General features: G+C 39.4%; 2 protein-coding genes across 2 annotated transcripts in view; one reads left to right on the forward strand and one right to left on the reverse strand.

Annotated features, from left to right (window-relative positions):
• LOC128188183 (uncharacterized) overlaps positions 1-21,641 on the forward strand; it is a 43,802-nt gene extending 22,161 nt beyond the window's left edge. The window contains exons 7-15 of the mRNA XM_052859080.1: positions 9,186-9,537; positions 14,400-14,518; positions 15,180-15,380; positions 16,380-16,542; positions 17,401-17,572; positions 17,828-17,968; positions 18,824-18,940; positions 19,091-19,184; positions 19,272-21,641. Of these exons, the coding sequence (XP_052715040.1) occupies positions 9,186-9,537; positions 14,400-14,518; positions 15,180-15,380; positions 16,380-16,542; positions 17,401-17,572; positions 17,828-17,968; positions 18,824-18,940; positions 19,091-19,184; positions 19,272-20,659 (2,747 nt within the window). The 3' untranslated portion in view covers positions 20,660-21,641. The remainder of the gene's footprint in view (positions 1-9,185; positions 9,538-14,399; positions 14,519-15,179; positions 15,381-16,379; positions 16,543-17,400; positions 17,573-17,827; positions 17,969-18,823; positions 18,941-19,090; positions 19,185-19,271) is intronic.
• A 340-nt stretch (positions 21,642-21,981) lies between these two features.
• Positions 21,982-27,487, reverse strand: part of LOC128188155 (phosphoinositide 3-kinase regulatory subunit 4-like) — a 37,196-nt gene continuing 31,690 nt past the window's right edge. Inside the window, exons 26-34 of the mRNA XM_052859034.1 lie at positions 27,240-27,483; positions 26,826-27,006; positions 26,218-26,357; positions 25,886-25,979; positions 25,255-25,451; positions 24,845-24,970; positions 23,896-24,053; positions 23,166-23,341; positions 21,982-22,506 (exon numbers count right to left, since the gene is read on the reverse strand). Of these exons, the coding sequence (XP_052714994.1) occupies positions 22,305-22,506; positions 23,166-23,341; positions 23,896-24,053; positions 24,845-24,970; positions 25,255-25,451; positions 25,886-25,979; positions 26,218-26,357; positions 26,826-27,006; positions 27,240-27,483 (1,518 nt within the window). The 3' untranslated portion in view covers positions 21,982-22,304. The remainder of the gene's footprint in view (positions 22,507-23,165; positions 23,342-23,895; positions 24,054-24,844; positions 24,971-25,254; positions 25,452-25,885; positions 25,980-26,217; positions 26,358-26,825; positions 27,007-27,239; positions 27,484-27,487) is intronic.

Genomic DNA, 27,487 nt, shown 5'->3' on the forward strand with positions numbered 1-27,487 from the left:
GTGGCACAAAATAATGAATAGAGATCATCAATCTATTTTAAACATTTTACTCTTAAAGATTAAAATATTTTAAATATTCTAAATATCCAGAATTCTTATAGAGTGCCATCCAAAACCTATAATAACTAATGTCATTTATAATTATTGAAATCAGAAGACTAATTTGAGAAAATACATTGAGTATAATTACTGGTAATAGATATAATATAATGGAGACTTCCTAATCAGTTGCCAGATTTTGTCCTTAAGGTTTATACTGTCTTGTAGAAGTCTATTTCTGATTGGCTACTCCAGAATGAGGCTTGAGGTCCCTGTAAATCAAAGGGAGATAATTTTGATAAAGTGTCAGTCAATGAAATGATAAATAGAAAAGGTTTATACAAGGATGAAAGACAAGCCAGTATCAATTTTCTTGATCAATGGAGAAACACAACACACTGTTGAATCCCACTTTAAATCCCTGGTTTTACCTTTGAGAGACAAAAAGCAATATGCAAGTTAAAAATTTAATATTGATGTAGATGGATCGGCTTGCCAATGTTGCCAAACAAAATATTTATTTCATCCCTAAAGGCATAGATTACCATAGTAATATAAAATTTGTGCCATGCATCAGTGGACTAAGTGCATGGGGTAATTACGGCGGAGAGCTGCTGTATATTGATGAGGCTCTTTGATGGCCCAACTGTGACCCAGAGTATGTACACACACGTCGCCCAAGTCTCTTCATTTCATTCCTCAAAACATCATTAAAAATGGTTATTAAAAAAAGGAGGATTCATACCCAATCTAATGACAATTTTTACGATCGTTTTAAAATTCATTTCAAAGGCAATGGCATTCTAATACAGTTTTATCTATGTAATAGTGAAAGGAGTTGAGGGTGCTTACACTTTCAAGTAAACTGAGTGAAACACAACTGATAAAAAATCAGCTGAGAAGAATACCCCTGTCATTGGCAGGTACAGATTTATTGGCTAAATAAACTGCCCTCAAAGTCAGGCTTTAAATTTGTTGAATAGGCCGTTTTGATCATTTGGAAAGCCAATAAAGAGCTTTATGGAGGTGTTTTTAAAATTTGCACTTTGGCTCTTGATCACATAACATATTTCATATAGGACATTATTTTTTTTTTTTCTGTGAAAAGATTTTGTGATAAAAGTAAAATGTTTTTTCAGAGGCAAAGTGTTTTGAAAATTAACTTCAGACAGTTTGATCGAGTCTAAATGGAGCATTACGCTATTCATCAAATGGTGGTGGCAGATTAGCGCTACAGGAGGGACAATTTGGGTCTATCGTCTTTGAATTGTCAAACACAAATATCTCACCACAGCTTATCATTAACAACACAGTTATGCAATAGATCAATTCATAGAAAAACATCTGATTGAATGCAGTCACACCAAGACATTGTGAGGGTACAATTTGGTCTAAATGCGTGGGCTGTAGGGCTATACTCCTACAAACTTAGTTTTGATTCTGGCTGACTGCATGTGTAGTATGGCCTGCGATTTGGTCAAGGTGTTGGGATGGTTGACTGGCAGGCCACGTCTGATCCAATGTCCTACTCTGTCCACTAAGCCTTATGTGGCTATATATCTTGGGCTGATGCCCCAAAGTTCAGATGTCCTGGTTTGCCTGGTTCAGGAAACGACAGTAGAATGGGCATGTCCATTCAGACGACCAGATTGCCTATATATGGATTTGATGACACTATAAATAGTGCACAGACTAGTCTGGTCAGTCGTGGAGTTGGGTGACCATTAGGAATTTACTCTTGGCCTGTCAACATGACTATTAACTTAGTCCAGATCGAGGTTCACATTCTAATGTCCTGCCAGAGTGCTCATCAATTAGATGGCAAATATACTAATGGAATGAAATTGTACCCCATTTCTACTTTAACTAGCTTACTTTTCAGTCATTTTATTAAAACTAAAAAGGTGACAACAGCAAGAGGCCTTTATCATATCCCAGTTTGAACACACATTGTCCATTTTCCTAATGCTATATATTAATTGTTTCCTGAATTGTTGGACCAGTCTCAAAAGGAGAATGCATTCTGGGTCCGTTATTAAACTGATCATTAAGACCAAACATGGGACAGACCAAAGAAAACTATATTTAGATACATATGTAGATTTTTTTCTACTGAAAAGTTTGGACTATGATGGCTAGTTTGAGAAAGACGAGGCTGCAAAATGTTGATGATATGAATTTGAAATTCATAAAGGTCAACATTAGCTTCCTACCCTAAGAATATTGGCAATAAGTACAAGTAAATTGTGTTGTATCAAGGTATCCAAGGTTTTGATGCTCACAGTGTGGGTTGGCTGATTACTGAACATTTCATTGCTGCAAGTCCATGAATTTGAAAAAAAAATAAATAAAAACGCACACTTTGATCAAAGAGCTAAAATTGCTTTGTCATGATTTCAGAGGGAAATTGATTTGGGATGACAATTTGCGTTTAACTAAAGACCCATTAATGAAAAAACTGAACTACTGACAGGGTTTTTGAAAAAAGACATTTTGAAGTGATGTTAACATTACTTTGGCTCTCAGACTGAGGACAAAAGCTAACAATTAGGTGTCACCGTCCTCCAACAAATGGGGCCCTGGTGCTAGCACCTGTCACCAAGCTCAGTCTCCGCTCACTGGTGGGGCTGCATCGCTGATGAATGATGCCGGGCTCTCGCTGCAGGTCTGACTAATTGAAGACTGGCTGACGATGATGCAAAGTGCCACCTAATGCAGGGATCAATGAATAATTCACTCATCCTATGTCATACTTGGTGTGGATCAAGGGCTTCTGTTCAGTCTCTGTATGAATACTCCAATCCTTGCTATTCTGACAAAGAGGGGTAAATCTTGTACAATGTATAGTAACCTTTCTCTTGTGTTCTGGTGAAATACAGGCAGAACTAATTTATTAATAAACGTATAGTTTGTGGTTAAAGATATTCTATTAAAGAATTGAACCCAATTAGCTTACACGTGTATATTGTTCTGATTTTGTCCTAAAATTTTCAATTTTTTATGGTAATGGGTAATTAAAACATTATCAGCTGCAACGCAAGGAATACCACGGAAGGGAATTTACTTGAAACAATTTTCCAATGTAGTTCAGATGAATTACTTTTATGTTAATTTAATGTATTGAACATTTGTAGAGCAGTTTCCATAGTATTCTCTGAGGAGCATTGATTGTTTTTTTAAGCTGTTCTTTCATCTGTCCATTACATTTGTGGTATATTAATTTATGCTAATGGAAGCAGCTCGTTTACATTTTGTATATTCCAGCTGGTCTCCTAAAAATTTACCACACTTGATCCCTGAAAAGATGAAATCCCTATATAGCTCAGAGCTTGTGAGATTGTAATGGATTTTTTCTCCATCGCATATTGCAAGATGTTTATTATTGTTTTGATAGAATGGTTGGCATTGCGATTTTTTTATCAAATGCCTATTATATGATATATGTCAAACAGGCCTGATGTCAAACCAAGACATTTAAACTATATATACTAGCTGATTGAACAAATGGAATAATTTACAATGATATAAATGTGGCAAGTTACTGATTTGGGTGAATTATCTTAAAATAGCGGTGTGAAGGAAACCTTTTGACAATGACTGTGAAAAAAGTTATGTGATAATCTTCAATTCTTATCTCAAAATGTTTCCTTGATGCTTGAAATTTGTGATAGGATTTAATCAGACTCAAGAGAGATAACTCTTGCTTTGTCCAGATGTATCATGAAAGCCTAACCCTGGTTAGATTAATGCCTCATTTTTGAAAAATTAGAAAGACTCCCTATTTTGTTCTCTTTGTTATTAATAACCATGAAATGTATTATGCTGCAGGCAATTTGTTTAAATTTGGTGGTATATTACATGATGATAAATTCTCAACATTTTGTTTAGCTGCAGGTCCAAGTCATCTGAGTTTTTTCTAACCATAAACTACATTTTGTTTATATAAGATTCCTGAGCTTAAGATTCTAACGACATTCTGAGAGTGTCGCACTTTCTAGAGGTACAAGAGAAATTGACAGCACATTATGACACTGTGTCAGTGACAGCACTTTCAATTTATGACATTGTTTCAGTGACAGCAAGTTATTACACTGTCAGTGACAACATGTTCTGACACCATGTCAGTGACAGCATGTTCTGACATGGTGTTAGTGACAGCAGATTGTGACATTGTCAGTGACAGCAGTTTATGAAACTGTCAGATACCGCAGGTTATGATACTGTCAGTGACAGCACGGTGTGACAATGTGTCAGTGACAGCACATTGTGACACTGTGTCAGTGAAACACATTGTGACACTGTGTCAGTGACAGCATTATATGACAGTGTAATTGGTGATCTGACATGCATTGCATTAGGATATGTTATGATTTCTGATGATACATTTCAGTTAATGCATCAATGCAATTTCTGACAGACAAGCAACAGTTTAAACAAAATTATAACAAGGGGTCAGTTCATATGTCAAATGATAATCTGCATGCTGTTTCTGACAGTGTGTCATGATAGCATGTTGCATGATACTGATAGTTCTGACAGTATATCAGTGGATGCTGAGCTCTGACTGGTTTTAGTGACAGTATATCAGTGGATGCTGAGCTCTGACTGGTTTTAGTGACAGTATATCAGTGGATGCTGAGCTCTGACTGGTTTTAGTGACAGTATATCAGTGGATGCTGAGCTCTGACTGGTATTAGTGACAGTATATCAGTGGATGCTGAGCTCTGACTGGTTTTAGTGACAGTATATCAGTGGATGCTGAGCTCTGACTGGTTTTAGTGACAGTATATCAGTGGATGCTGAGCTCTGACTGGTTTTAGTGACAGTATATCAGTAGACCATTTAATACATTGTACCACGAATCAGTTCAATACTCATGAATTTAATAGATTCTAATACACAGGAAGGCAAGGAGGGTGTTGATGCAAGCTTGAAAATCAAGATGCAGACAGACAGATGTTGGTGTAATCATTCTCCAGCATGGGACTTTCTATAACTTTTAAATAGACAATGGAAAAAGCATGATACTACAAAATAGCTAGGTTTCCGTGTTAAATTATTTTAAGTTTTACACCGAATTTGATTATTATCTGCTGTATTCAAGATAGAATCATTATTTCTGTTCAGAATTCATTAGTCTGTACTAATGCACCTATTAATTTGTGCAAGTGAACATTTAATGCCACCGGTAATTAGAGGACATGTTAAGAGGTAATTGCAGACTTCAGCAATCTAAAATTAACTTGGCCAGATTGCTAAATATCGAATCTTTCGCTCCTGTGATTAAATTAAATATTTATAAAAAATTGAGATTAAAGGTAGCAAGGTTCTTCCCTAAGTCTGACTGAATTTCTATCAAATTAATCTCTGAAATTAAAAAAAAAAGTACCTATTATAAGTGGCAGATTATAAATATCCTAGCTCAGGTAAATGAATTTGTCAACTTTAATGAGGCGTGCTCTGAATTAGTGGTTGGTCCTATCAGTGGGCAGTATTATAACACTGGCTACTTAGAGTACAGGTACGGCCGCTAATCTCTCACTAAGATATGCTCCAACTTGTGTTTCATGTGGGATTAACTAAATTAAATTCCTCGGTTGTTTTTTGGGGGGTTGACTTCTTTGCATATATAGAATGAGGTGGAAATAAAAATTCTACAGCTTTCCAGTTTCTGTGATTGCTGTGCGGTGTTTGTGTTTGTCTTGCCAGCACTGTTGTCCTCTGTTATCTTAGAGATATTAATGAGAAGGGTGTCACTAGGGGGGACTGCAAACTCCCATAATCTTGGTCCGCGCTCCCCCTGTTTAACCCTCACAGGGAGCCTACCAATATAGTCCTAATTGTCATGGATCTTTAACAAATTTAAATAAAATCTTTCCGTTTCTAAATATTGATTTAAATAGAATTAGCACAAGAAAACCGTTCACCCCAATAGCAGTCAGATCAATATGGCTGAGGATTTTAAATGTCCTGGCACTTTAAATTGGGCCTTTAGAGTTGTAACGAGCTAAATCTTGTTTCCAATGGTAGTGGGATTGTATATAGAAACTCGATAGAACTCGGGCCAGCCCTACTGTATTGAAAGCCTACTCCAGTCACAGATAAAGAAATTCTGGGAGAATTGGACTCTGAAACTGCCCCCGTTCTGTCCCAGCCATGGAGATTTCCTGATATTTGTGGATTTCTGTTGCTTTAGAGCTAGAGGACTATGCTTCCGTAGACCTGTAGACAGGAAGGACAGGACACAACTCTCAGAGACATGCAGGACCCGGACACGAAGGGTAAGCCTGCCCCTTGTTTGCGGGAGATTTACGAGTTCTGGGACTCGGTTTGAGGGTGGTAGATGGTGGAGGGATTTACAAACCTGACAGGTTTTAAATCTAATCTTGTGTATACAGTAAGAGAGGTGGGGAGTGCCCTAACTTTGACAGTGAGGGGATATATTTTCAACATTGTTACATCTGAAAGGAATATCCTTTTTCATGGTCATTCAGGTCAACTTTCTTGACCTTTGACTTTGTGAACTACTAATATTTGCACTACAGCAACTGTCTCTTAAAAGATCTGATTGACATAGTCACCTTAATCTCAAGGGTGTAAGAATCAGCACTCGTTTGAATCATGGTTATCAGTTTTCATACTAGACATGGATATTGTGCACAGAAACCATTACAATTAAGAGGGTTTTAGGAGGGATGTATTGATTCTCACCTGTTCTGACACTGAATCTCAAATTGTTTAAATCAACAATCACATGTGATGCAGACCTCATGTTTTAAAAATCCTAGATCTGTACACCTTACTCAGTACCCTGTCATCTCTCCATGACCCCACCCCTACGCTCACTCCACCAGGTGTTAATTAGGTTGAATATATGTAGGTTCACATGATTTACTGACAAAATGTGAAATTCTTTTTAACTGTATGCAAGTTTCATTTTTCCTACAGCTGCAAAACTAATGAATTCAAATTGTCATTGATCCATTACATTTATAGGTATATAAAGTTACATGTCTGAATGATTCAAATTTTGTTAGAAAAATTACCATATAAACTAACTGGTCTGAATTGATATTGTTTGAAAATCATCAAGCATATAGTCGTACAGGTATTGTGTAGTCCTGCAAGTACAAGCTTGAATAGGTACCACCTACGACTCAACAACCATGGGAAGCTGAATACTGTGGAATCATTTTATTCGTGGGGTCAATGTTTGTGGGTAGCCAACAATTTCCTGGTTCATGGCGACGTAATTTTTTTGGTAGTAGGTTTTATTTCGTAAATATGCTTGTATATACGTTCCTTGGGATGTAAATTCCTGGGCAAGGGTTACCCAGGAAAGCAATGAACATTGGTCCCCAACGAACAATGATGAATCCACAGTATAATTATATGTTTACCAGGCTATTGGTGTTATACATGTGTAATGAATAATTTAGTACTGTAGGTATCTTTAGGCATTTGAAGTGGTATTGTTTTGTGTGTAGGCAAAAGTGTCCTTAATTTTTACATGCCGCACATAATTTTCTTATAACCATTAATGCTGCATGGGGATTTAAGGGGTGTATATACACTGGTATTATATATATATACCCCAGTATATATCATGTATGATTTATATGGTGATATTCAACACTCAGTTTTACCTTAAATCAATTAAAATAAATCAAAACCAACATTATTCTATGAAATTGTAATTCTTAATTTATTTATCTCCTTTACATTTGTGCATTCAAACAGCTTAAAAAGCATGCATTATAATACATGTATACTTGCTAGCTGTATTTTTTATTTATGTTGTGCTAATGCTATGTTGTGATATCAAAATTTTAAAAATAAGATTATTCATTTTATTTTCTTTAGATTTATTAATTCAACATTATTCTTTTATATTAAATGTTGAAAGTCAATTCTTCATGAGGAAATTTTGTAACATCTTGTTAAAAGAATGATTTCAGGGATGATTGATGCTTAAACATGAAAGTTTTCAGTTTAGCTAAATGTGATTACATGCTGAAAGTTCAGTATAGCAATCAAATTTGTACTATTACATTAGAACTGACATAAGCTATAATCAAAGTTCAGCACAAGAAAGCCAACAGTGTACAAGGGAAATTGATTTAATTTTACAATTGTAAAGATCGAGTGGAACTACCGCAGTATAGAAAACAATAGATATGAATATCAATTATTAAAATTAAAAACCCCGTGCCAGGCTTTTTTTTTATTATTAAGAAAATCATTTCCAATCAGCATTTTCCCTGGATATCTCCGCGTGCTTTGCACAAAAACCTGGGACTTCCTGAAGCAAAAGTGGCTTTGAACTTTGAATTGCAAGGCCTCTGTTTGGAGCATCCATATACAGCATTCAGAACCGAGTTTTAAAATCCTTTCAGTTGAATATAATATTGATTATTAATACCGATCCTTTACCTTTCTCTTCAAAAAGTGTAAAGGATTCATTTGCAGGGTCAACAACTGTTCCAGGGCTATGAGAAATCTATTAAGCTAACTTCATTAATTCTTTAATTGAACTGTGATGGGAGGGTAGGAGGCTAACAATATTTGGATGGTTTCCTTGGCTCCTACAGAGGACCTTTTGTTCTATGTGATGACAACAATATCTGATTAATAATTAGAAATCATTTTCCGATTGAAACTTTTTTCCAATATGCTCAAACATTTGCACAAGTTTTCATTGCTGATACGTTGGCAGACCAAACATTTTATTACTTGTTTGATACTTGATGTAAAGTGCCAGTAATTAATTGACTTGCGAAAAGACTCTCGTAAACTCCAAAGCTAATCATTGTTCTTTTCTTATAGAGTAATTGCCTTTTCATTTTTAGCACATTTACTGCATGTATATATCATTTTGAACAAATGATCCCTTGAGAAATCAAATTTTTTTCCCCAAAAACTCCATTCAACTTAATTTTTCATAGAGGATATCTTCCAGTTATCTCCCTTATCACAAAGTCATTGTACATTAAGATTTACTCAAGATAAAAGTAAACATTTCTTAAGATTCACATGCCTTACAATCTTGACTCAAATGTGATTGATATACATGCATTCATAATATTAAACATGTTCTTCAATCAATTTGTTAGCAATTTGTTATGATCTTGAATTGAATTTTACAGATGCTGCGGCAGAGAAGAAAAATGAGGGAGCCTCCGGAAGTGAACCAGTAAAACCAGAGAGCACCGACTCTGGTAAAGCCACCCCAAACAAAACCGAGACCTCAACCGGTAAAACTGAAAAACCTGCTCAAGAGAAGACCGCTGACAGCAAAACAGCCAAACACGACAGTGGACTGAACCCAGTAAAAAGTGAGTCTGCCAAAGATGCCAAAGATACCAAGGAGGATTCTGCCAAAGAGAGGCCGAGCAAAAAGTCCTCGTCACACACCCGCTCCACAAAACTACCGAGTTGTAGCCTGCCGGTCAACATGCAGCCCACATTCTATGTGGGCGGAGGAAATGGAGTGTCATTGTAAGTGGGCCTGTTAGTGTGGGCAACTGCAAGTCAATGTAAGGGAGTGGGCCTGTAAGTGTGGGCAACTGTAAGTCAATATTAGGGAGTGGGCCTGTTAGTGTGGGCAACTGTAAGTCAGTTTTAGGGAGTGCACCTGTTAGTGTGGGCAACTGCAAGTCAATGTTAGGGAGTGGGTCTGTTAGTGTGGGCAACTGTAGGTCAGTGTTAGGGAGTGGGCCGGTTAGTGTGGGCAACTGTAAGTCAATGTTAAGGAGTTGGCCTGTTAGTATGGGCAACTGTAAGTCAGTTTTAGGGAGTTGACCTGTTAATGTGGGCAACTGTAAGTCAATGTTAGGAATTGGGCCTGTTAGTGTGGGCAGCTGTAAGTCAATTTTAGGAAGTGGGCCTGTTAGTGTAGGCAACTGTAAGTCAATGTTAAGGAGTTGGCCTGTTTGTGTAGGCAACTGGAAGTCAGTGTTAGGGAGTGGGTCTGTTAGTGGGGGCAACTGTAAGTCAATGTTAGGGAGTGGCTCTGTTAGTGGGGGCAACTGTAAGTCAATGTTAGGGAGTGGGTCTGTTAGTGGGGGCAACTGTAAGTCAATGTTAGGGAGTGAGCCTGTTAGTGTTGGCAACTGTAAGTCAATGTTAGGGAGTGAGCCTGTTAGTGTTGGCAACTGTAAGTCAATGTTAGGGAGTGGGCCTGTTAGTATGGGCAACTGTAAGTCAGTTTTAGGGAGTTGACCTGTTAGTGTGGGCAACTGTAAGTCAATGTTAGGAATTGGGCCTGTTAGTGTGGGCAGCTGTAAGTCAGTTTTAGGAAGTGGGCCTGTTAGTGTAGGCAACTGTAAGTCAATGTTAAGGAGTTGGCCTGTTTGTGTAGGCAACTGGAAGTCAGTGTTAGGGAGTGGGTCTGTTAGTGGGGGCAACTGTAAGTCATTGTTAGGGAGTGGCTCTGTTAGTGGGGGCAACTGTAAGTCAATGTTAGGGAGTGAGCCTGTTAGTGTGGGCAGCTGTAAGTCAATGTTAGGGAGTGAGCCTGTTAGTGTAGGCAACTGTAAGTCAATGTTAGGGAGTGGGCCTGTTAGTATGGGCAACTGTAAGTCAGTTTTAGGGAGTGGGTCTGTTAGTGGGGGCAACTGTAAGTCAATGTTAGGGAGTGGGTCTGTTAGTGTTGGCAACTGTAAGTCAATGTTAGGGAGTGAGCCTGTTAGTGTGGGCAACTGTAGGTCAGTGTTAGGGAGTGGGCCTGTTAGTGTAGGCAACTGTAAGTCAATGTTAAGGAGTTGGTCTGTTTGTGTGGGCAACTGGAAGTCAGTGTTAGGGAGTGGGTCTGTTAGTGGGGGCAACTGTAAGTCAATGTTAGGGAGTGGGCCTGTTAGTGTGGGCAGCTGTAAGTCAGTTTTAGGAAGTGGGTCTGTTAGTGTAGGCAACTGTAAGTCAATGTTAAGGAGTTGGCCTGTTTGTATGGGCAACTGGAAGTCAGTGTTAGGGAGTGGGTCTGTTAGTGTTGGCAACTGTAAGTCAATGTTAGGGAGTGGGTCTGTTAGTGTTGGCAACTGTAAGTCAATGTTAGGGAGTGAGCCTGTTAGTGTGGGCAACTGTAGGTCAGTGTTAGGGAGTGGGCCTGTTAGTGTAGGCAACTGTAAGTCAATGTTAAGGAGTTGGTCTGTTTGTGTGGGCAACTGGAAGTCAGTGTTAGGGAGTGGGTCTGTTAGTGTGGGCAGCTGTAAGTCAGTTTTAGGAAGTGGGTCTGTTAGTGTAGGCAACTGTAAGTCAATGTTAAGGAGTTGGCCTGTTTGTATGGGCAACTGGAAGTCAGTGTTAGGGAGTTGACCTGTTAGTGTGGGCAACTGTAAGTCAATGTTAGGGAGTGGGCCTGTTAGTGTGGGCAGCTGTAAGTCAGTTTTAGGAAGTGGGTCTGTTAGTGTAGGCAACTGTAAGTCAATGTTAAGGAGTTGGCCTGTTTGTATGGGCAACTGGAAGTCAGTGTTAGGGAGTGGGTCTGTTAGTGGGGACAACTGTAAGTCAATGTTAGGGAGTGGGTCTGTTAGTGTTGGCAACTGTAAGTCAATGTTAGGGAGTGAGCCTGTTAGTGTGGGCAACTGTAGGTCAGTGTTAGGGAGTGGGCCTGTTAGTGTAGGCAACTGTAAGTCAATGTTAAGGAGTTGGTCTGTTTGTGTGGGCAACTGGAAGTCAGTGTTAGGGAGTGGGTCTGTTAGTGGGGGCAACTGTAAGTCAATGTTAGGGAGTGGGTCTGTTAGTGGGGGCAACTGTAAGTCAATGTTAGGGAGTGGGTCTGTTAGTGGGGGCAACTGTAAGTCAGTGTTAGGGAGTGGGTCTGTTAGTGGGGGCAACTGTAAGTCAGTGTTAGAGAGTGAGCCTGTTAGTGTTGGCAACTGTAAGTCAATGTTAGGGAGTGGGTCTGTTAGTGTTGGCAACTGTAAGTCAATGTTAGGGAGTGGGTCTGTTAGTGGGAGCAACTGTAAGTCAATGTTAGGGAGTGAGCCTGTTAGTGTTGGCAACTGTAAGTCAATGTTAGGGAGTGGGTCTGTTAGTGGGGGCAACTGTAAGTCAATGTTAGGGAGTGAGCCTGTTAGTGTGGGCAACTGTAGGTCAGTGTTAGGGAGTGGGCCTGTTAGTGTAGGCAACTGTAAGTCAATGTTAAGGAGTTGGCCTGTTTGTGTGGGCAACTGGAAGTCAGTGTTAGGGAGTGGGTCTGTTAGTGGGGGCAACTGTAAGTCAATGTTAGGGAGTGGGCCTGTTAGTGTAGGCAACTGTAAGTCAATGTTAAGGAGTTGGCCTGTTTGTGTGGGCAACTGGAAGTCAGTGTTAGGGAGTGAGCCTGTTAGTGGGGGCAACTGTAAGTCAATGTTAGGGAGTGGGCCGGTTGGTGGGGGCAACTGTAAGTCAGTGTTAGGGAGAGGGTCTGTTAGTGGGGGCAACTGTAAGTCAATGTTAGGGAGTGGGTCTGTTAGTGGGGGCAACTGTAAGTCAGTGTTAGGGAGAGGGTCTGTTAGTGGGGGCAACTGTAAGTCAATGTTAGGGAGTGGGCCTGTTAGTGTTGGCAACTGTAAGTCAATGTTAGGGAGTGGGTCTGTTAGTGGGGGCAACTGTAAGTCAATGTTAGGGAGTGAGCCTGTTAGTGTGGGCAACTGCAAGTCAATGTTAGGGAGTGGGTCTGTTAGTGGGGGCAACTGTAAGTCAATGTTAGGGAGTGAGCCTGTTAGTGTGGGCAACTGCAAGTCAATGTTAGGGAGTGAGCCTGTTAGTGGGGGCAACTGTAAGTCAATGTTAGGGAGTGAGCCTGTTAGTGTGGGCAACTGCAAGTCAATGTTAGGGAGTGAGCCTGTTAGTGTGGGCAACTGCAAGTCAATATTAGGGAGTGGGCCTGTTAGTGTGGGCAACTGTAAGTCAATGTTAGGGAGTGAGCCTGTTAGTGGGGGCAACTGTAAGTCAATGTTAGGGAGTGGGTCTGTTAGTATGGGCAACTGTAGGTCAGTGTTAGGGAGTGAGCCTGTTAGTGTGGGCAACTGTACAGCAATGTTAGAAAACGGTTGTCTAAGTTATCAAGTAGCTAAGGTTTGGGAAGTGTCTGGCTTTTGGATGTTGTCTGTGAGTGAATGATTCTGTTTATAAATAGTCATCGTTTGTGGAGGGATGTCTCATGTTTCTTTGGAGTCTTTGGGTATAAAGGATTCTGTTGATAATAGGATAAGTAGTGTTGCTGTAATGCAAGTAGCTATGGTTTGTGGAGGAATGCTGTGTATTAATACCCAGTGGTTGGAAGGTTGCTATACACATAAATAGCAAGGTTTTATAGAGTACATATTATGTTGCCACATATAAATTACCAGGGTATATGAAAGTTGTCATACAAAACTAGATTTTTGGTTTTACCATGGTTTTTGCTGTGTATTGATCGCCCAGATTTGGGAAGGATTCCACACATAAATAGTGATGTTATTTTGAGGGTTGCTACACATGAATAGCGAGGTTATATAGAGGGTTGCCACACATAAATAGCAAGGTTATATATAGAGGGTTGCCACACATAAATAGTGAGGTTATTTTGAGGGTTGCCACACATAAATAGCGAGGTTATATAGAGGGTTGCCACACATAAATAGTGAGGTTATATAGAGGGCTGCCACACATAAACAGCCAGGGTTTATAAAAGGTTGCAACATATAAGATAACCGGGTTTTGTGTTACCACATAAATACAAATAACCAGGGTTTATAAAGGATTGTCATACAAAACTAGATAGGTTTTGTGTATGGTTGCCACATATAAATAGCCAAGGTTTATAAATGGTTGTCATACAAACTCACTCTTGTATTATGCTTGACTAAAAGCCTTGAATGATTATTTACTGTTTAAATTTAAAGCATCAAAACATTAAAATAGAATTTTTAGGACATTTATCAGATCATAAAATGCACCTTATTCTAACAAAATAAAGATATGATTGAATTGTTGATGTAATGTACAGGTATAAAGTCAATTTACTATTGAATAAAAATATTCACTCCAAGTTAATATGTAAATTAGCAACTTCATTATATTTGTACTTTTTTCTATGTCAACAATGATGCTATTTATTCTTCTCAAGTGTAAACTGTGGGCTCATTCATAGGTAAACAAATCTGAAGTTTTGATTTATCACATGGAAGGCATCCTATTTACAATGATGATAAAAGCGAGTGCTTTAGTCAGGCTGTGCTTTTTTAAAAAATGTTTAAAGTCAATTCCTAATCCAAGTCATTGTCCTTTATCTACAAACTGAAAGGATTTTGTTCCGTTCCTTACAACACCTAGCTATCATCAAGTTTTCACAAATCAAGAGAAATGTAAATAAGATAGCGAAACTTTTCTTTCAGGGTTGAGGCGCCCCTTCTTGGTCTGGGATGGAAGCGAACCAATGACAAATACGATGAGAGGTTTCGCCTCAAATGGGTGGAGTGCAAAACTAGAATCAATTACGGTGCTTTCAAAGAAGGTAAATCTTTAAAGTTGACGGTGAAAATATACCGACCCCTGATTAGAACCAGTCAACAGTGGGACCCTTTAATTAAACAGGGTAACTTGCTTATTAATCAGTGCCCTGTAATTATAATGCTTACATCTTCAATGGCATTTCTTTATTTCTTATAAAAATTTTCCAAATGTATGTGTAACTCATGAAAATTTAAATGAAGGAATTGAAATTGACGGCAATACAAGGAATGGCAAAGCAAACTGGAGCTGTTGCTAGGAAGCAAAAACCCAGTTCTGTTTGACAGGAAGTAATCGGATTCACAATATGTGTGCAGCCGAAAGTTTACAATGCTCAAACATTGTGTGAACTGCTGCATATTTCATTCAGACTCGAGGCTAAACTAAAAGAGCATTCACAAAGTATCACTCACAATGGCATGTTGAGAAAACAGGTCATGTATGGGTAGTGGGGAACTGGGAGAAGACTACCTGATATCAGACTACAATGTATTAATACTGAATGATGGGTTTAAGAAGTGATAAAAAAAAACCACAAAGAATTTTTTTTGCTTATATAGATTTTCATTTTAAATATAAATAAAATAAGTTCTGAAAACATCATTTGAAGTATTTACTAATGCGATAACCCATTAAATAACCACACTGTGTTTCATCGGTTCCAGGGGAACAGCTAGTGAACCACATCCCAAACGGCAACCTGTTAACCAACAAACTCGGCCTACTCAACAGCCTGCAGGAGTATGAGCGAGTCACCATGAGTACCAAAGGTCGGCCACCAAGGTTACGCTTCACCGACTTTGTCCCAGAAACCTACAGATTTGATGAGAAACATGACCGAGAAGCTTTCATGGAATGCTATAAGGGTAGGACTATTCTCCATTTCTTTTGGTGCTCCATCTTCGCTAGCCAAGGGTTTTCGGTCCACTTTGCTCCCCATAAACCCTTGGCGGATTTCATTACGAAAACTCGGTGACGTGGTGGCGCTATCTAGAGCAACTTGAGTTACGCCCCTTGCATATTTACATTTTAATCGAATTAAACAACAGGTTATATACACACTACGGCATTAATACAACTTGAAAACATGTTTGACTACCGAATATCGGAACATAATTAACGATGCTATTAAATACGAATTAAGTTATAACCTAGGGAAAGCACGGGATGTTTTATTCATAGTGTTTTGTAAGGACCTGTACTGGGAGTGAAAAAGTCGCCGAAAGCTTTCATGCCATAAAATCAGCTATCGTTGTCGTGAATATTGCGGATCCAAGAAATTAAATAAAGCAGAGCTCACTGAACCTTTAAAAGCAATAACCATAAGCAGGAACGTATATACTAACGGGATAGGCAACTCCTACATTCGCCATTTTTACTTCCTATGCTATCACTCGAGCCTTGACAAGTTTGTAGAACTATGGTCAATCCCAGTAAAATATATAGGTTTTTAAAGCGATCTGGTTAGACCATCGTTGGGGAGGCACTGTACTCAAGAACTTGTGTCTCAACTTGTTAAAAGCACCGAATGTTTTACCAAAGATCACACATGTGTTTATATTTACAAGCACTGCGATTGGATCAGCTACTCGCAGCTGCAGCCAATCATAAAACGGAGCTTGTCACCGAGTTTTCGTAATGAAATCCGCCAAGGGTTTATGGGGAGCAAAGTGGACCGAAAACCCTTGGCTAGCGAAGATGTTGGTGCTCTAGATTGAGTGGCCGTTGAGAAAAAGACTTAAATACTGAATGGTTAAATTCATGAAATGCTGAATACAAAAATGAAATATCATTAGTAGAGACAAGGTGATTTTAAGAAAACACTTGATGGCATGGGGTATTTATTGAGACTATTTTCTCTTCAGACAATGAGTTATGGATCTGTAAGCCAACAGGGATGAACCAGGGAAAGGGTATATTCATCATCCGGAGTCGTGAGGAGCTGGACAAGCTGATCGAGGAGAGAGAGCAGAGGCGAGAACAGTTAGCCAAGTCCTCAAAGCCAATGATGACACGCATCGTACAAAAGTAAGTCCTCCCAACTCGTGAGGACACACATCGTACAAAAGTAAGTCCTCCAAATCAATGATGACACGCATCTAAAAAAGTAAGTCCTCCAAACCAATGATGATACGCATCGTACAAAAGTAAGTCCTCCAAACTCGGGAGGACATGCATTGTATGAAAGTAAGTCCTCCCAACTCTTGAGGAGACGCATTGTACAAAAGTAAGTCCTCCAAACCAATGATGACACGCATCGTACAAAAGTAAGTCCTTCCAACCAATGATGACAGGCATCATACAAAAGTAAGTCCTCCAAACTCGTGAGGACCCGCATTGTATGAAAGTAAGTCCTGCAAACCAATGATGACAGGCATCATACAAAAGTAAGTCCTCCCAACTCGTGAGGACTTGCATTGTACGAAAGTAAGTCCTCCAAACCAATGATGACAGGCATCATACAAAAGTAAGTCCTCCCAACTCATGAGGACATGTATTGTACGAGAGTAAGTCCACTCAACCAATGATGACAGGCATCATACAAAAGCAAGACCTCCCAACTTGTGAGGACACGCATTGTACGAAAGTAAGTCCTCCAAACCAATGATGACACGCATTGTACAAAAGTAAGTCGTCTAAGCTTGTGAGGACATGCATTGTACAAATGCTGACCTTCTTTCTATAAAGGCAAAAGACCATCATAGTGTTCAGGCAAATCACAAAGCCTATACCTACCTGCACATGTAAAGTTAATGATAGAATTAACTTTGAACAGTCTTAAATCTTGTACATGGCTTTTTAGGTGTTATAAAATGGAGCACTAGTAAGCTTTCATCATGCCTTTCTAATTGCTAGAAGAAAATGATTTTTTTCTGTGTTTAACAGGTACATTACCAACCCCTTGCTTTTAGACGAGAGGAAGTTTGACATCCGTGCCTACATGCTGATCGCCAGTACAACTCCCTATTTGGTGCTATATCACAAAGGTTATGTGAGACTGTGTTGTAATAAATACAAAGAGGACTCGAAGGAACTCTCAACTCACCTCACCAACCAGGTAAACTCTTCACTGTAAAGACACCTCATAACTCAGATACTGGTAGATAATAAGCACCTCAGGACCAGGTGTACTACACTTTTCATTCAGGTCATATGTCTTATTTACCTTTAATGTATCATTTAAAATGTAAAATATGTGGAAGAATAAATCTTCAGGATGTCATCATTGTATATAGCATATCTCTAAAACATAAACAATTGTATGATGTGAAACATTTCGCTGAGACCTTAGAGGCTGTGTGTCTGTCTGTAGTTTGTCCAGAAGAAGGACCCCAACTACAAGGACGTGAAGGAGGACACGGCCTGGAGTATGGACAAGTTCAACCAGTACATCAACGAAAACGTGGCCCCCCACAAGGAGATAGAGCAGGACTGGGTCTACAACACACTCACTGTAAGTACCAACTATAATACACTCACTGTCAGTACCAAACTATAATACACTCACTGTCAGTACCAAACTATAATACACTAACTGTCAGTACCAAACTATAAAACACTCACTGTCAGTACCAAACTATAATACACTCACTGTCAGTACCAAACTATAATACACTCACTGTAAGTACCAAACTATAATACACTCACTGTCAGTACCAAACTATAATACACTCACTGTCAGTACCAAACTATAATACACTCACTGTAAGTACCAAACTATAATACACTCACTGTCAGTACCAAACTATAATACACTCACTGTCAGTACCAAACTATAATACACTCACTGTCAGTACCAAACTATAATACACTCACTGTCAGTACCAAACTATAATACACTCACTGTAAGTACCAAACTATAATACACTCACTGTCAGTACCAAACTATAATACACTCACTGTAAGTACCAAACTACAATACACTCACTGTAAGTACCAAACTATAATACACTCACTGTAAGTACCAAACTATAATACACTCACTGTCAGTACCAAACTATAATACACTCACTGTAAGTACCAAACTACAATACACTCACTGTAAGTACCAAACTATAATACACTCACTGTCAGTACCAAACTATAATACACTCACTGTAAGTACCAAACTACAATACACTCACTGTAAGTACCAAACTATAATACACTCACTGTCAGTACCAAACTGTAGTACACTTCCTGTAGGTACCACACACTATTTCCTCAATATCCATTCAGACACCCCTCCCAAAGAACATCATCTTTTTGAATTACTGGATTGATCATCCTCTCAAAAACTAGTAACAAATTGTCTTGCTATATTTTGCAGAAACAAATGCAGAAGATTATGATCCACTGCTTCAACAGTGTCAAACACAAGCTGCAGTCCAGGGTGGGCTTCTTTGACCTTTTTGGACTGGATTTCATGGTGGATACAGACCTTAAGGTACAATAAGCAGGTTAAAAACAGCTAGAAAACTATCCCATGCCTTGCATGGCTCTGTTATTTGTGATACATGTATTTAATGTTCAAAGCAAACCTCAGTTATCAGGAACACATGATAAGTGGTGGTAATGGCTGACTTTTCTGTTGCAGGTATATCTGATAGAAATCAATGTGAATCCAGCACTCCATACAAACTGTGAGGCTCTAAAGGAAGTCATTCCAGGGGTGGTCGAGGAAACCCTCTGTAAGTCAGTCGCCTTCAAAAGTAAAGTCACATATTGTATCAACAAAAAAACTTGCCTCTAATTATTTGCTTAATTTTGTATTGCAGATGTGACCATTGAATGCTTTGAGAAAACACGCAAAAACCAGCAATTACTGCCTTTGAACTCAATGAGGAACTTTTCCATTCTGTATTGTGGTTCTCGACCATACAACATGCCTTCCAGACCGAGTCGCAGCGTTTCTCCCTCCAAGGACACCAGCACCCAAGAGAAGCGGAGCTCCATCTCAAACACCGCTGCCCCTGGGGCTCCGCGATCCCTACATCGATTCAGCACCACCAGCACACCCGTCGTATCAGCACCACCAGTAAGTTCAGTTTCTAAATCAACTCAAGAAAAGCCTCTGGCTGAGAAAGTAACGACTGAAAAATCCACCGAGAAAAGTTCCATCGAGAAGAAGCAGCCCACGGTTGTCGACGTCCATAGGGTGCCGAATCCCAACGCCAAGCTCTCAGACATGGTGTCCTTCTCTTCTTCCACACTGCTGGCTGAAGCTGGCAACTTGTTGGGACAGACTACCAATGTGCTGGACGAGACAGTTAAACTTAAAATGGTTCACGGAGATGAAAAACAACCTGGGGAAGACGAGAAGCTCAAAAAGGAGGACAGTAATGTAAAGGAGAAAGCAAACTCGGTGGAAAAGAGCTCAGAGGGAGTGGTACTGAATCTGGCTCCGCCCGAAAAACAGCCGAGTGTGATGGTGGAGAAATCTAATAAGACAAGTACTGCTGATGCACAACCTGTGACCTCTAACACTAAAACCACCTCTAGCACTTCTAGCACCTCTAACACCAAACCCAAACCCTTCGTTGGTCGGGTGGCTGCTAACACCAGCACAACTTCTGCTCCTGCTACCTCCTCTCTCTCCTCCACCACTAAATCTAGTCCTGGTGACTTCAATTCCTCAGCAACAACCTCAAAGCCAGGACTGACTGAGATCACACCCAAACCAGCCTACCCGTATGTTATAGCCACTAGCACTACTAGCACTAATGACATAGCCTCTAAGAATGTTTCAAACTTCCCTCTGATTACAAACAATGGAAATACAAGTAAAAGTGCTCGCCATAGTTCATTATCTCAATCCCTTCGTAGAGACACAAGTGGAAAAGTCTCCAACTCTGGAGGCCTGAGTTCAAATCCCTACAGTCTTAGCAGCTCCCTAGGAAAGCCTCATGGTTCTGCTGTGTACCTTAACACAGCCACCTCTCGATCTCTAAATGTGACAGGATCTAATGCATTGTCTACTGCAAATTCACACTCCAACAGTGCCAAAATAATGACTGTTCCATCTATTACAATTTCAGAACCTGGTCCTAAAACCATAGCAACGCTGACTCTGACCAGTTCCAGAGCCGGATTCCTGGGCCGGAGCGACGTCCGATCCGGACTCAGACGCAGCCGGGACAGGGACAAACCGGACAGGGGGAATTGACTACTACGCTACTCTAAGTACAGCTGGGGATGATCCCAGGGAAAACAAGGGAAATCCCTGGGGAAAATCAAGGGAAATAACCTAGTGTGTCTCAATATTCAAATTATCTGTGATATTATCTTGGACTGTGGATTGTAGTGATTCTGCCAGCAATAGTGGTGGAGTACTTACAAAAACTTATGTGCAGTCATTGGATAGAAGACAGAGATAAAATCCAGGGGCAATCAAGAAACACCCCATCAAAACTGTATAGAGACAGTCACACATCGTGGCTGCATCAGTATATACTTACAATATGTTATATTTTACTGATACTCATTACAGCAGTATATCATTTTACAGATTTTTAACACCCCAGCAAAAAACATGTACATGGTTTTAGAAATTTAACTGTAATTCAATATAATTAAAGTATTATTTTCACAATTTTTTTTCCACCAAACATAGTCCTTCATTTGATGTAGAAATTAACAGAATTGTTACACCAGGTCATTGTCATAGTGTACAATCATTACCTTACTGTATATCTTTTTTAACTTTAATGTAAAAGAGCTGCTCACAATGACATGTGATGCTATAGAACCTTATAATCATAGTATCCTATGATTGCTGTCATGTTTCTGTGCCAAATATATGAATGGAGAAGAATTGTCCGAGTTTAAGGTATTTATTCACTAGGAGAAGAAACGTCTCTGTTTAAGGTACTTATACACTTTGACTCCTGTCATCCGACTGTGATATTTTGTGATACTAGTGGTGGATGCTGAATCATTTTTGAGCCGTTTACAAACTTTGTTCATCAGTGATATAGCCTTGACCTCTGACCCTCGCCAATCGCGGTGCATTATGTGGAGGAATTCGTGGCTTTTGTGGTACCACTTTTCAGATTGAATGAGTGTGTTGCGTTGAATGTGGTACATGTTTAGTTGCATTACTTTGTTATGCCTTATTTAAATTTTTAAATAAATTATTATTATAAAGATTTGGTTTTGTTCCTATTTTAAATTCAACAGGTCTGTCTCATAATTCAGGTATGGTCAACTTAAACAAACTTGAGTCAAATTTTAGATTTGGATTACCGGTACAATGTACTGGTATTTTAATCTATTTCTAACAGAAAAGTTTTAAAAAATGTAAGTTTGTTGAATTTCAAACTGATTGTAAAAATTTACCGGTAGTTTAATTTTCAAGATCATTTTAAAAGTTATACTAGTGCTCATTTAAAATCATAAGGACTGTTTCCAAAGGTTTTGGAACAAGGTTTAAAAAAACCAACACCCCAATTAGTAAATTTTGTGAAATATTAAAACCAAGAGCAAAAAAAATGTTCATGAAAATTTTATTCTATTAATGAATATTGCACTGACATGCCATTATGGCAACATAAAATGATGACATCTCAAAGGCTATCATCACATGATCACAGTTAATTGGACTAAATTTTTGAATGGTCCAATGGTTTAATTGTTTGAATGGTTGTTATCCATTGGACTAACTGTTTGTTCTCACTGGATGGTCACTGACTGACACATCAATGTTACAGCCACACCTGTAGATGTTCACGTACAGGTGTCCACACACTCCCAAACTCTGAAAACACCATTGTTAGGGCTCTGTCACTGAACACACCAGGGGAGGGCGTGGCTTACTTCCACACCTTGATGACCCCGTCCCTGGACCCCGTGATGACCATACACTGAGAGGCCTGGCACAGGTTGATGTCACTGATGATGTCACGATGTCCCTGGGGTGGGGCCTCTGGACCTCTGCGTGGGGCGTCGTCATTGGTGACCGGCTTTTTTGTGTACAGCTCCTGAATCACTTCCACCCCATCTACAAGTTTAGCCCTGCCAATGACAATAAAACCAAATAGGAGTCAGATTTCATGACAATAATTAAGGATTAATTCTTTGAGTATTTTGAAGTGATAATTTTGGTCAGGGCATGATCAAATGCAATAAAGCCCAAAGGGCTTTATGATAGATTTGATCACGCCCCACTGAAATTATTATCTCATAATATTCAAATAATGATTCATTATTACTTATATTTATATGATTTTAAGCCATTGTACGATTAAACATTTATATATTAATAAGCAAACTCCACTGGCGCCCCAATTATATGGCATTTGAAGTTATGGGTTATATACATTGTAGTACAAAATCGTTACGTAGTATTATCACAGGCAAAGACACTGGAAAATGTAAATATTACCAAATAAGAGTCAGATTTATTTCTATCAGAGCTGTCATATTAAAGATCTTGCTTCTTTACTTATAGTCTATCAAAATGTACAATATCAAAGAAAATCAGCAAATATGCATTAGCCACCGAATTTTGATATTAGTCCAGAATTAATCTTAATTAGTGCTAAATGTACAGGGTACATGTAGTTGACCCGTTTGTTGTACAGGGTCACTACTGCCCCCATATAAAGGAAATCAGCAAATTTGCATGGCTGCTGAATTTTGATTTAAACTGATCTCTTTAGAGCTGAGTATACCTGTAGTTGACTCCTGTTTGTTGTACAGGGTCACTAGCCGCCCCCGCCAGGATGAAGGAGTTGGCAGGGTAGGAGAGGTCCCAGAAGCGGGCCCGCATGTCTGACCCCCCGGTCAGCATGAAGACGTTAGTGTCGGTGACCGCCATGTGTAGACCGTACACAGAGTGATGACTCGCCTAGTAATGTCAATGAATGCACGTTCAAACCAATGGCATATCAGAGGGGTTAATAGCCTAGTAATATACAGTCATGTCAATCAATGAATACCCAAAGTGGAGATGTGTTTTACCAATCACAAAATAAAGTGATGAATAGCCTAATACTATAAAATTAAAACATTCACTTAATATCCAGAAATTTCAAATTGTCACAAAACACACACATTTACAATGTACAGAGATGTACTGTGATCATCACCAAACACGAAGAAAGATTAAGTTACTGTAAAATTGGTTATTAACGCTGGTGGTTAAGTAAGCATTTTCTATGGTCAAACAATATGCGTGGATGTTTAATATGCGGATGCGTGATTTATTACTCTGAAGTTTTGAATTTTTTACCATATATGAGGGGTATTTTACGCGGTTTAAATCTACCGTGCATAAATAACCACTTTTACAGTAACTGAACAGTAAGACTAGTCCATTCCAGATCAAATATTTGTAAATGAGGGGCATTAATGTTGTCCCCTTGACAGTACTTAATGCATTAATTGTTCCACTGACATTACCTGATTCAGACTGAGGGTGGGTGTAGGACTCGCCCACAGAACTTTCTGTCTGGCCCCTGTCTCCACATCCCATATAGACACCTCGTTGTTCCCCTGGGTTGCTGATATCAACCAGGACTGTTCCTGGGGGTGCATGATCAGTCTCCGTACCCGGGCACCTGTAACAGTGGCACTCAATCATTTACTGGTCGGTTCCAAAGAACATGTTTTAAAATGTATATTGTCACTCTGAAGGGTGTACAATTTCACCTACTGGGTGTATAATATTACCTGTGGGATGTACAATACTACTGTTGGGGTGTACAATTTTACCTGTGGGATGTACAATACTACTGTTGGGGTGTACAATTTTACCTGTGGGATGTACAATACTACTGTTGGGGTGTATAATATTACCTGTGGGATGTACAATACTACTGTTGGGGTGTACAATTTTACCTGTGGGATGTACAATACTACTGTTGGGGTGTATAATATTACCTGTGGGATGTACAATACTACTGTTGGGGTGTACAATTTTACCTGTGGGATGTACAATATTACTGTTAGGGCGTACAATTTTACCTGTGGGGTGTTTAATGTTACTGTTGGGTGTACAGTACAATATTACTGTTGGGGTGTACAATTTTACCTGTGGGGTGTTTAATGTTTCTGTTGGGTGTACAGTACAATATTACTGTTGGGGTGTACAATGTTCCCTGTGGGGTGTACAATGTTCCCTGTGGGGTGTATAATGTTACTGTTGGGGTGTAGAAATTTACCTGTGGGGTGTATAATGTTACTGTTTGGGTGTACAATGTTACCTGTTGGGTGTACAATGTTACTGTTGGGGTGTACAATGTTACTGTTGGGGTGTACAATGTTACCTGTGGAATGTACAATGTTACTGTTGGGGTGTAGAAATTTACCTGTGGGGTGTATAATGTTATGTTGGGGTGTAGAAATTTACCTGTGGGGTGTACAATAGAGTTGATGGGTAGTTGGAATCTCATGTCCCAGCAGATGTGTGTGCCGCTACTGGTACCAACCGCCAGCCAGCACTGGGAATGGTGGACAGCGAAGGAGGTTATCAGTCCTTCAAAGAGAATGGATTGTTAATATAATGGTAACAGAGCATCATGTACAAATGAGGTTATCAGTCCTACAGAGAGAATGGATTGTCTTAATATAATGGTAACAGAGCATCATGTACAAATGAGGTTATCAATCCTACAGAGAGAGTGGATTGTCTTAATACAATGGTAAGAGAGCATCATGTACAAGGAGGTGATCATAACTGGAGAGACCATGGTCTGTCTTGTTGAAATGCTAACAGAGTATCAAGTCTCCCCGGATCTGACTCTGGTACACATGCACTACCTGCTTTGGGGTCGTTCCTGAGCTTCCAGACCTCCTTGTTGGTCCGTAGGTCGTGACCCACCAGGAACCCATTGACCGTGGCGTAGGACAGTACAGACTGGGCCCCCGTGTCAAAGTAGGTCATGTCCACAATGTTGCCATAGTCCGGCTTGTCCACTCTCAGGTCTTTGTTCCAGCTGGCTTTTCCCGTCTCTATCCTATAAGTTCAGTAGATGGTTTATCATTATAAGAAAGCAGGAAATACAGGGCACATTCTTGCTAAACAGCCTCCCCATATTTCCATCTATAGTTAAACGTATTCAGTCTCATTATCAAGATGATGAAGAAGTAAAAAAAGAAAATAGATGTACATGTAAGTATATGTAAATAACAGAGGTTTTAATTTTACAATGTTTCCATCAAGGATTTTTCTGCAAACATTTTTCTACATTGAATACTGTCACTTTACCAATGTTATGTTCATATTTTTATAAAACTAAGCTCAATAGAAATATTAATAGCCATGAAATGAAAATTTCACAACAAGAAAAAATGTGAAAATTTAAATCCATAAAAACAAAACATTGTCATTATATGATTGTACAACTAGACTCGTCATAAAGCAGTAATCCTATAAGATAGAGAGACTGACTTGAAGATGTTTATGGCGCCCAGGTCTGTGAATGTCGCTAGTGATAGGGAAGGACCCGAAGCTTCACAGAAAACCAGCCCCTTCACCTTCTCTCCTATACAAACCAAACAAAACAGTTGTAAAAATCTGTCAAATATCATATTTACTTATGTATTTATGGTATAAGTAAAACAATATGAAATCTGTGTAACAACGTCAGAAACCCATGGCAAGTCTCCTTATGCTTGAGCATATGCGAGTCTGGCTGTGGCTTTCCGACGATGTCTGTGTACATATATTAGTGATTTCGGGTAAATAAAGAAAGAGGAGACACAACTTCTGCAGTATCTTACCTGGTAAGGAAGTATTCTTCAGAGTTTGCTTAGAACGGTTGGCTACACTGTTTCCCTCTAGTTTCTCCGATTCCCACAATTTGACAGTGCCATCATTGGAGGCCGAGGCAAAGAATGCATGGTCATGTGACACCTGTATCCTATCAAAAGTTGTAATAGCATTCAATTATTGGGTTTTATTAATGTTTGTTGGCATCTATTTTTTGTGGATTAAGTAAAACTAACAGTTTATAGGATCCATAATTTCAGACCAGTGATCCTATAAATACAATACATTATTAGATATTGCTCTTTTATGAACATTTAATTTCTTGGATCAACACGAGCATTATTGGATTTGATCATGCCCTGACCAGTAGATACGGTATTTATTGAATATTGATGAAAACACAGTATTGCATGAACACAATGCAAGCTGATGCCAGAGTTAGCTCCCTTGTCAAAACAATAAATCTGTGGGAGGTGGGCTTTACATTTTGAACTCATACCAATTTTTTTTAAATTACAATTAGGAAATTTGGGTCTAAAATTGGGAAAATATTAGGAAACTTCTAATTGGGACTATAGCCTAAATTCAGCCCCAAATCAGGCTCGTAAAAAAAACCCACCTGTTGATTGCGGCTCTGTGCTCCTGTAGGTGGGCCACTAACAGCCCCTTGGGCTTCCAGTTACTGGGTGGGGGCCGCCTCTCCCATGCAATCTCCAGCAGGTCTTTCGACTCGGCCGAGTAAAGCTCTCGCTTCTTGTGGACTATGTTTCTCAGGGCTATCTTACAATTGTGATATTTTGCTAAAAAGAGAGGAACCATATTCAATAAAGATTTTGTTGTCTGAATGCGACAGCTAAAATATTTCTTTGGGCTAATGTTTTGTGGGCAGTCAAAAAACAACTAGTTCATACAGAAAAAGGGTTGTAGCAAAGAGGGATTCACACAATTCAACAACATAAAGTCCCCACTCATGTTACAACATACAAGTATGCATGAACAGTAATACTGAAGGTGACAACAAAAGCCGACTCACTGATGGGGTTTTTGTCCGAGCCTTTCTCGGTGACCGACCTAATGGAGCCCTCTGATGACACCTGACTCTGTGACATTGTAACAAAGCTTCCTGATGACGATGATGTTTGACTCACAGTCTGTGAAGTGTTTAGTTTCTTCTCCAGACTCTCAGCCGTCTTCTGTAGCGTCCGGGCCTTCGGTGACAGGCTGGCATTTGATGAGTCGGACTCATTAGAACCAAACATGCTCTTCCACTCAGAGTTCTGA

Source organism: Crassostrea angulata, chromosome 6 (genome assembly GCF_025612915.1).
Source record: "Crassostrea angulata isolate pt1a10 chromosome 6, ASM2561291v2, whole genome shotgun sequence".
Lineage (NCBI taxonomy): Eukaryota > Metazoa > Mollusca > Bivalvia > Ostreida > Ostreidae > Magallana > Magallana angulata.